This window comes from Fukomys damarensis, unplaced genomic scaffold (genome assembly GCF_012274545.1).
Source record: "Fukomys damarensis isolate Sample0158 unplaced genomic scaffold, DMR_v1.0_HiC HiC_scaffold_28, whole genome shotgun sequence".
NCBI classification, from domain to species: domain Eukaryota; kingdom Metazoa; phylum Chordata; class Mammalia; order Rodentia; family Bathyergidae; genus Fukomys; species Fukomys damarensis.
In genome coordinates, this window is record NW_022900940.1 from 20,796,970 (window position 1) to 20,807,641 (window position 10,672).

General features: G+C 34.9%; 1 protein-coding gene across 1 annotated transcript in view; it reads right to left on the reverse strand.

Moving 5' to 3' along the window:
* The window catches only part of Pdcd6ip (programmed cell death 6 interacting protein), a 59,039-nt gene that overhangs the window by 29,037 nt on the left and 19,330 nt on the right, over positions 1–10,672 (reverse strand). Inside the window, exons 6-7 of the mRNA XM_033756924.1 lie at positions 10,109–10,209; positions 7,713–7,829 (exon numbers count right to left, since the gene is read on the reverse strand). Of these exons, the coding sequence (XP_033612815.1) occupies positions 7,713–7,829; positions 10,109–10,209 (218 nt within the window). The remainder of the gene's footprint in view (positions 1–7,712; positions 7,830–10,108; positions 10,210–10,672) is intronic.

Genomic DNA, 10,672 nt, shown 5'->3' on the forward strand with positions numbered 1-10,672 from the left:
GAAAAAGAATTAACAAGAAAGTAATATACCCCAGTGGGTTGTTTTTAGTTTTTTAAAAAATTGTGTTTTGGAGAGTATTTGCTCCCTGTCTACTACTGTCTAATACTGTGGTATTTTAAGTAACTGATCATTCTTAGAAATACTAAGCTGTGTTGTTTACCATCTTGATTGGTATTATTTTTATATGAATGGTTGCTTTATTTAATTATCAATCTTTTTTATGCCCCTCAACTCACTTTGGAAAATAGATTGTTTTTGCCCAAACTTACTAAAAAGGACCAGAATTAAGGAATCATCTGGCATTTAAACATTTTTAACATAATTTTCCCATAATGGACACATGGTTTATTGAAATTCCAAACTGAAAATAAAAAGGCTATCCCAACCAGTTTACATCTGTAAAATAAAATAAACATAGAAAGGACTTCTAAAAGTCCATTCAGGGCCAGGGATTTAGCGCCATGGTGCTGCTTCCTGCCTTGTAAGCACAAGGTCCTGAGTTCAATCCCCACCCCAATACAAAAAAAAAAAAAAAAAAAAAAAAAAAGCCTTTTCAGGGCCAGGGATTTAGCTCAGTGGTGCTGCCATCTGCCTCTCAAGCTCAAGGTCCTGAGTTCAATCCCTGGTACAAAAGATAAAAGCCTCTTAAATTTTATATTTAACAGTCCCTAGCTATATAAATAATTATAGGAAAACAATGATAAATCTAACCATATCAGAATGGAAGATTTTTAGCACTCTCATCTCAGCAATAGCTTGATAAAGTAAGCAAAAAGACTGAAGATTTGGGAAATGAGGATATAGCTTAGTGATAAAGCATTTGTCTACCACACATGAGGCCCTAAATTTAATCCCCAGCTCAAAAACTAAAAGATAAAATAAAAAAGAGACTATAGAATATTTGAACAACACAATTAGTGTTTGATTTACCAGATATGAAAAACCCTGGGCTCCACAATTATAGAATACACAATATTCTAATGCATATTGAGAACAGCTATTCAATGACACCAGATTAAAACAGAAAGCAAGTCTAAATATCACTCACAAAACAAAAATGGCTTAATACTAGAATATCTACTTATGCATTTCTCTAAAATAAAAGTTTTATAGCTTCTCAGCCTTCTGGTTAAGATCAAATGTAAAAGAAAAATTTTGTTAGAATCAAGTAACTCCATAGGATGTTGAAAAAGTATTTAATAAAATTCAGTGTTTGCTATGGTTTGGATATGTTTCTCCCAAAGGCCCAAAATCAAACTACCAAATACATATAAAAAACATCAATTTGACAAGTTAACAAAGGAAATAAATCCACTGTTAGTAGCAACATCCAGACAAAATACACAATAATAAATTTAGAAAAACATGCCAGATCAACATGTAACAATAAAGAAACAAGAATAACCAAAATAGGGATTTAGCCCAGTGGCACTGTGCCTGCCATGCAAGGACGAAGTCCTGAGTTCGATCCCTAGTACCAGAAAAAAAAAGAATAACCAAAATAAAACAAAAGCTACATCTTTAATGTGAACTAGGAAATAGAAAAACATAACTTTTTAAATTTGTAAATTGTGGCACATGCCTGGAATCCCAGCACTCGGGAGGCTGAGGCAGGAGGATCACTGTGAGTTGGAGACCAGCCTGGACTACGTAGTGAGTTCCAGGTCAGTCTCAGCATCATAGTGAGACCCTGTCTTAAAACAACACGAAACAAATAAATAATAATAATAAAAATAAATAAATTTGTCAATCATTTTTCCAAACAACAAAACTGGCACAACAACCCAATGTATACTGAATACACAGGAGTTAAAGGGAAGTGGTGAGGATGCCACTCTGAGTGGGAAATGCTGGAATCAAATCTAAAAACAATGAAAAAGAAAAACACCTGCCAGCCAATCACAAAGGCAAAGCCAACTGGTAAAGCCACTAAGAGGTCACAGGAAATATTGGATATTGAGTGGCCTCACCCCAAAATGAGCTTCTAAGAACAGGTAGGAGACTAAATAAAAGCAAGGTTTCTAGGGGAAGCAGAGTAAGAACTGAAAAAGGGGACTGAAGGAGAAGAAAGGGAGGTGAGCATTCAGAAAATGCCAGCAAAAGACAAATTCTAAAACTAGACACTTCAATTTGAAAAGCAATACGAAGCACAGATACGATACAGAAGAGAAAGCCTTCCTAAAGTACATTCAGGTTTTGAGGATAAGAGGAAGCCTTAATACAATGATGCCTGGAAAGCCATCCCAGGCTTACATCCCAACCCAGGAGTCTCCAGGAAAATCATCAATCTCATTCTAACACAAGTAACTGAAAAGGTATCTCATTGGCCTCAAAAACTGTGATGAAAATGAGCAGTAATATATAACTTTTTAATAAATAATGAACTCACAAAAGAAACATTGCCACAAAGTAGATTAAAACACCATGCTAGAAAACAAAAATCAAATAAAACTTATGAATGCAATCATAGTACCAAAAACACAAAGTGTGAACAGAGAACTAGATGGCCCAGACATCAGCTGGTGATGGCTAGAGAGCAGAGAATGGGAAATGGGAAATGACAACTCAGCAAAGAAAGTGAAGAGAAATACAAATTCATTTTAGAAAGACCAAAACATTTTTAAAAGGAGCAAAAAGACATCACAGAAATCATAAAAACATGAAGAAAAAGAAATGTCAACATGACAGTTGAGAAGTGGCTGCTAAAATTAAAATTTTTCAAAGACATATGAAACAAGTGTGATGTGAAGACTTTGTATCTATCTATCCTGGTTGAACAAACCAAGACACTTGGGAAAATATCTGGATAATATGGAGTCATGGATATTATTAATTCACATTTGTGTTATTTTCCCATTGCTAGGACAAAATACCCAACACCCATCATTTATAGGAGGAGAAGTTTAGTTTGGCTCACAATTTTTAGAGGATTTAACCCATATTTGGCTGGCTTCAAGGCAGAATGGCATGGTGGACGGAAAATGCTGAGGAACACTGGCAATCAAAAAGGCAAACCAAAGAAAGAGAGGAGCCACTAACAAGAACACACCTTCTCAGGTCCACCCACAGGGACCAACCTCTAACCAGCTCACCTCCCAATAGCACATTTAGCTACTGATCCAATCATTTTCCAAACACAAGAAACTCTGGGGAGATATTTTAGAAATCATAACATTATCAACATAGCTAGATAACAGCACTGTAATGTGGATTTATTTATTTTTAGTATTTATCTACTAAAGTACTTAAAGATTAAATCCCATGTGAGATAAACTGAGGTCCACCACACAAAAAAGGAAATCAATGAAACAAAACAGCAAACACTGACAAGTCAGTGAAGCTAGGTAATGAAGAGTTATGATTCATATTTAAATATCTGAAATTTTCCAATATAGTTAAACAAAATAAAATTCGTATGAAGAAATGTAAACCAGCAAGAATATGAAAATTTTAAAAATCAAGAAATAAGTATGAACAGTTAAGAGAATTCAGAAGATAAGAGATGAGAACATCTATCAAGCATTAAAACAGTCTAAAACATAAACAACCTTTAATTCTAATGTATGATAAAGTCAGAATCTCGTATCTGTGAACAAATGAAACTCACAGTAAATGGCTTAGGAGAAAAATGGGTAGCCATTTGGGAAAAAACGTTGAATCCATACCTCACATCACCCATGAGAATAAAGCCCAAGTGGATCAACAATCCAAACATAATGAAACAAATTATAGATGTATTTATATTTCATTATCAGCAATCCCATTTCTACAGAACTATTTTAAGATATATCTATTGTAACAGAATAAACTGTTCTCCCCAAAATCTGTATTTTGAAGTCTCAACCTCAGGTGTGATACATTTGGAGTTGGTGCCTTTGGGAGATAATAAAACCAGAGTGGGCATTCACATGGAACCAGGGCCCATATAAGAGACATCAGAGATCTTGCTCTCTCTCTTTGCCATGTATAAAAAAAAAGACTTTGCAAACCTCACCCAAACTAGACCATGCTGATACCTTACCTTGGAATTCCAGTCTCCAGAACTGAGGAAATAAATTTATATTGTCCAGGTTACCCTGTGTATGCTTTGTTATTATGGCAGTCCAAACTAGGACATCACACAGCTATCCAGCAGCAGAAGATGGCAATAAACTTTATCATTTAATTTATATGAATTCAACACAGATTCAAAGAAAAATGATACCTTTCTACTGCTACAGTGAAATAGAGACCTTCAAGATACACTCTTCCATGAGAAAAGCAAGATATATCTAGGATAATGAGGAAAGCTAAGAATTTACATTATGTTTGTGTACAGATATTTTTTGCTTCTATTTTCAAGGGAAAAAATGCTAAAAAGATTAAACAAAAACTAAAAGAAATTATTCATAGGGAAAAAGAATGGAGGGAACAGACAGAAGAAGGGACAGGATTACAATATGTACCTATATATTTTCCCAATTTTTATTTTAAAAATAAAATAAAAATAAAAGACGCTGGGGATTTAGCTCAGTGGTGCCAGCACCTGCCTCGCAAGCGCAAGGTCCTGAGTTCGATCCCCAGTACTAAAAAAACAAACAAAACCTGAAAGAATAGAATAAGTAACAGTATGCCCTCTACTGAGGTTCAACAACTGTTATCATTTTGCTATATTTGCTTTATCTCTCACTTCCCATACATACATATATACTTGTACCTTTTTATGCAGAACCATTAGAAACTAAAGTTCAGATATTATGACCCAACACTCCTAAATACCTCAGCACATATTGCTTAATAAAGTCAACTTCCTATAACTTACTGTCTTAACTAGTAGAACAATACAATCACAAAATCAAGCCGGGCATGGTGGTGCACGCCTATAATCCCAGCACTCAGGAGGCTGAGACAGGAGGATCGCTGTGAGTTCAAGACCAGCCTGGGCTACATAGTGAGTTCCTGGTCAGTCTCAACTACATAGTGAGACCCTGTCTCAAAAAACAAAACAAAACAAACAAAATCAAACTTAACATCTTGCAAGGGCCTTCAATAATGAGTTAAATAAATCTGACCTATAATCACTCTCAATCTTGTTTTCATATCTTCATTATCTATGTTTTTGTTAGTTTTTTGTACTTTTGTTTGGTTGGTTTTTTGTTTGGCCAGTCAGTCAGGTGGTTGGTTTGGCTTAGTTTTTGGAGACGGGGTATCACTGTAGTTCAGGCTGGCCTTGAACTCACTAGGTAGTCCAAGCTTCACTCAAACTTGCAGCAATCCTCCTGCTTCAGCATCCTGAGTGCTGGGATCCGTGTCCCCCCTCCCCCAGCCATAACTCACCTACATATCTGTGTGTTTTAAAAACTTTCTGAAAACTACTTTGGCTACTTTGGAAATTCCATCATGGGCAAAAACATCTATCTTCTGTAGCCAAATAAACTCCATTATCTAAGAAGTACAACTTGGAAGTTGTATTAAGTTCAGGTACAATTTTTCTTGGCTCCAGAAGCGACCTAGGCAGTGATTTTACCTTTGCTTCCATTTTATTGTTTTCATTTCCCTGAGCAGGATTTTCTTGTTTCTCATTTGTATGCAATCAAAAAGTTAGTTTGCTTTGCTGAAATAATTTTCTTTTTCTACAGAGCATTTAAAAATTAGATTAACATTAAAGGAGTTATCTTCTGATTGGTTTATAGAAATTAAATAAGTCCCTTAAATCTAACAGCCCCAGAATTCCCAGAAAATAAAAAATTTAATTTCTAATAATTTAAATATGCTGGCCTTAAAAAAATTCTCTCCCAGGAAAGGAAACCTTCTCCATTGTTGGTAGGAGTACAGAATGGTGCAACCACTGTGGAAATCAATATGGAAACACCTCAAACAACTAGGATTAGAGGTTCCATTAGACCCAGCTATCCCTCTACTGGGTATCTGTCCAAAAGAATCATACTATATATATATATACATATGCGCCCATGTTTATAGTGGCACAGTTTGTAATAGCTAAAACTTGGAAACAGCCCAACTGGCCATCAGTTGGAGACCGAATAAGGAAAATGTGGCTGTTCTATAAAACAGAGTACTACTCAGCCATAAAGAATGAGAAACTAGAATCATTCATGGGAAAATGGATGCATATTGAGACCACATAGGACACACATGTATAAATACTGGTATAAATACACTAGTTTCTCTGGTGTGATCAACTAAAAGTGTACATAAGATCCAAATTGTATAAATGATAATGAGAAATAGGAAGAAAGGGGCTAAAGGTGTAGGGGAAGGGGGAAGGGTAGGGGAAAAGAAATAGGGAAAAGAAAAAATATGAGAAAAGGAAAAAATGGAAACAAAGTTGTTTTTTTTTAAAGTTTTTAAATAGGGGAGTGTGGAAGGGGTGAAGGGAGGGCAGGGGTATGGGAAAAAAATGAGAAACGAAATTTGTCATGTAAAGGTACAAGATCCCAATGATGAATGTAACTGTACTGCATACTTTACCAATAAACTCAATAAAAGAAAAAATATTAGAAAAGGAAAAAATGGAAACAAAGAATTTGTAAATAGGGAAGGGTGGAGGGGGTAAAGAGAGGGCAGGGGTATGGGGGAAAAATGAGAAACAAAATTTGTCATGTAAAGGTACAAGATCCCAATGATGAATGTAACTGTACTGTATACTTTACCAATAAACTCAATAAAAGAAAAAAAAATATGAGAAAAGGAAAAAATGGAAACAAAGAATTTGTAAATAGGGAAGGGTGGAGGGGGTAAAGAGAGGGCAGGGGTATGGGGGAAAAATGAGAACCAAGATCTGTCATGTAAAAGTACAAGATCCCAATGATGAATGTAACTGCACTGTATACCTAAAAAGTACCAATAAACTCAATTAAAAAAATTTTCTCTTCCAGGGCCAGGGATTTAGCCCACTATTTGGACCGCCTGCCTTGCAAGCCCAATGTCCTGAGTTCAATCCCCAGTACCAAAAGAAACAAACTATCAAAAAAAATTCTCTCCCACAGAAATTCCTGGCTCAGAAGCATTTTTATGTACAAAGGTACCTTACTATAGTAACTCTGAATTCCTAGAAAAATCAGACACAATTGAAAACCTAGATTTCATTTAAAAAAAAAAAACTACCTCTAGTTTTGTCCATATAGGTTTTCTTACAAAAAACTAAACTTTCTAAATAACAGTTCTATTTCTTCTAATATCCAATCCATATATGAATTCCTCTAACAGTCCTCTTCCTATCCTTTACTGTACCAAGACTCAAAACATAACTCATATAAACACTCTTGGCCCTGTTGCAAAGTTGACCCACACATCACAGCAAGTTTCTGACAACCACAATGCCAACATTACGGTTATATCTACATAGAAGGTACTCTACTGGGGGTGGTGGGGGTAAATCTCAGTCCTTCTGAGGCCGCAGAATTATACACACCACAAAGGACAGGCACCAGTTAAGCACTACACATCTTCATGGAGCATGGTAATTAATTTACAGTATTTTACATTAAAATAAACATAGGAGAGAACTGAAAATAAAACTTTATATCCATTTTTAGATAAAACATACGACTTTAAAAAAAAAAAAACAGTATGAAAAGCCTAAAAATGAAAACGTGCTCACCTCTGACAACAGGAGCAATAAATGGGAAATGCTTTGGTAAGTTGACCTAGAAATCCCACTAGGAAAAAAGCAGAGAACCAACTTACCTAACTATTACCAAGAAACTCACCTGTAACCTTGCAATTTCTTCCCCAAATTTCTTCTGCTGCTTCGCCAGGATAGACTGGTGGTACTCAGCGTTGGCCTGCATGATGCAGTGCTTTGCAGCCAAGACAGGGAACACCTCCTGGAAATAAAAATACTGACCAGGGGAAAGTCCAACCAAACAAACCATCACAGACAACATGGGACGCAGGAAGAAAAAGGAAAAGGAGACAGAAATTAGAATCACCCCATTAATGATTTAGCGACAGGTTAGTCATTAGGTGTAAACAGAGAAGACCACATGATCTTGCAGGGACTGAATTCTATGAGTGCATTTTTCTTCTTTCAATTAAAATTAAGGGGTTTTTTAAAAACTGTTAACTGAAGCCAATTTAGGTTTTTCAAATTCACTTCAATTAAGCCATGAAGTCAGCAATTTGTTTACAAGAAAGAAAGGAAAGCATGCATTAGAAAGAGAAGTAGAATGGACATTCAGTGGAATACCAAGCACAGGCCTTTAGAGCTTTCTCATGAGTCCTTACCCAGCCCTCAGAGTAAACTAAACCACCATTACTCACATATACTAATGAAACTGCTCTATAGCTGACTGTTTCATGTTTAAAAGACAAAAGACAGCAAAGTAAGTTCTCACTTAAATTCATGTGCTAAGAGATTTCTTAGTATTTTTAGCCATACAAAAATGATTTGTCACCATATAAACACTAATATTTCAGTAGCATGTACTCAAAAACACATCACAGACACACAAATATACTAGTAAGTTAACAGCTAATGATATGATAAAATGTTATCTCTAATTTATTTTCAAAACAATTCATCAAAAATTTTAAAAATCCAAACATATGAACCAGAATAGCCATTATATTTGATAAAATTTCTTCCAAAATGCCAAATCCTAGCCTATAACCTCACTGTTTTTAGGAGTACATTTTTTTAAAAATCCAAGAAATATACTAGACAATCACTGTCTAGACAAAAATATAAGAGAATCAAAAACTGAATTACTACCTTGATTGTTTTTCTGTCTCCCAGTGAATAATTTCCTAGCTTCCTGGATCACTACTTGCAGATATTCCAGTTTTATAACTAGAATATGAAAATATCTTATGAGCTTTATTAGTAAAAAGGAAATAACAACATCTAAATCTCAAATTGCATTCATGCCAGTACTCAAGGTAAGACTGGAGTAACTTGGTACTTAAACAGGAGATTTTCAAAGAATACCAGGAGTGCTGCAGAGGTAGTTTCCAAGTCTTTGTAGAAGACATTCTTCTTTCTGTAACAGGACTGAACTAATGGCCCAACAGGATGTAACGGTACACTGTGCGGCTGAACATGAGGTCTTTCAGATGAAAAAAAGGTGAGAAGAGATCCCAAGTCTCTTTTTAAAAGTAATGCTACTAAAACCCAAGAGTTCTGGGAAAATTTCTACTAGGTTCTTGGTGTATTTTAAATTTCTAGGAATCATCACATAATTCCTTACTGTTCATCTTCTCACTAAAGTGTACTTCCGATGTACTTATGTATATCTTTACCCCTAAAGCTCTCTGCAAATGTCTAATTTACAAATATTTCTGAATGTGACTTATAAATTCATTAATTCCCCTATTAAAATGTTTCCCATGTAACAAATAGTATCTACCATATAGAAAAAAAATTATTCCTAAAAAAAAAGAAAAGAAAAAAATTATTCCTTGAACATTTCTGAAAGACAGTAACTGAAACCTATATTTCATTCAATTTTTTTTCCTTTTAACCATTCCAGTGTAACTTGTTAGTCTAATCACCTGTTTTGTCATTTACAAATGATCATCCCTGATCAGTCTTTTCAAATGCCACTTAAGAAATTTACATTTAAACATAATACTTCCTGTGATATGGGGTTTAAGATGGTTGCTTTTCCTTAGCTGTCCTTTAGCAGCCCAATTTGCTACCCTGTTGGCAAAATTTAATACTAATCAAAGTATAGGATGAATTTAAGTTTTCTTTTCCCTTGTCTGTTTATGCGCTTTAAGACTTCATCTTTAAGAAAACAGGACAGTAATTAAAAATATGAATAATCAACATGTTCAAGTATTCATGCTTATACCTAATCACCAATGATTCAGAATGACACAATGCCTTTATTTGATTAAATTATTGAAAAGATAGTGAAAGTTTTTCAGAAAAAGTTTTAGCTTGGAAAAGCATAGTATAGTAAAAAGTAAAGGCAAAGGCATCCCCTAAATATAAAAGAACTGTTCATGCATCTTAAATTCAAAAACTATTTCTACTGACATATTCTTCAAATGTTTCTATTAAAATTTCAAATATTCTTAAGATGCATAGTTTTCAACTTGCTTCTTGGGGACAATATTTTCACATGCAAAATAACCACATATTTATTAAGCAGTAACTGACCTTGGGGAGAGTGTCTTTGTACTGACACTGTTTGAAAGCATCACCAAAGTAATCTGCAGCCTGATTAGCCAATTTAGCTATGATGGCATCTTTCATTTTATCTGGAATAAAGTATGAAATTGACCATTATAATTAAAACTGATGAGATGTAATTAAAACTTAATGAGATAGGGCTGGGGATTTAGCTCAGTACTATGCTGCCTGCCTTGCAATCTCATGGACCCAAGTTTGATCCCCAGTACCAAAAAAAAAAAAAAAAAAAAAAAACTCAATGAGATAAACTAATATATGAATCAGGAAATACAGACATTGAGATCAAAAGTTTATACTTTGTCTATAAAACTCCTAATTGATGAAATTAAATGTTCTGCGTAAAACTATTTCATAGGCAAGTCCAAAGAGATAGAAAATAAATTAATATAGCCAGGTGTGGTGGTGCACGCCTGTAATCCTAGCATTTTGGAGCCTGAGGCAGGAGGATCGCTGTGACTTCGAGACCAGGCTGGGCTACATAGTGAGTTCTAGGTCAGCCTCAACTACATAGTGAGATCCTGCCTCAAAAAA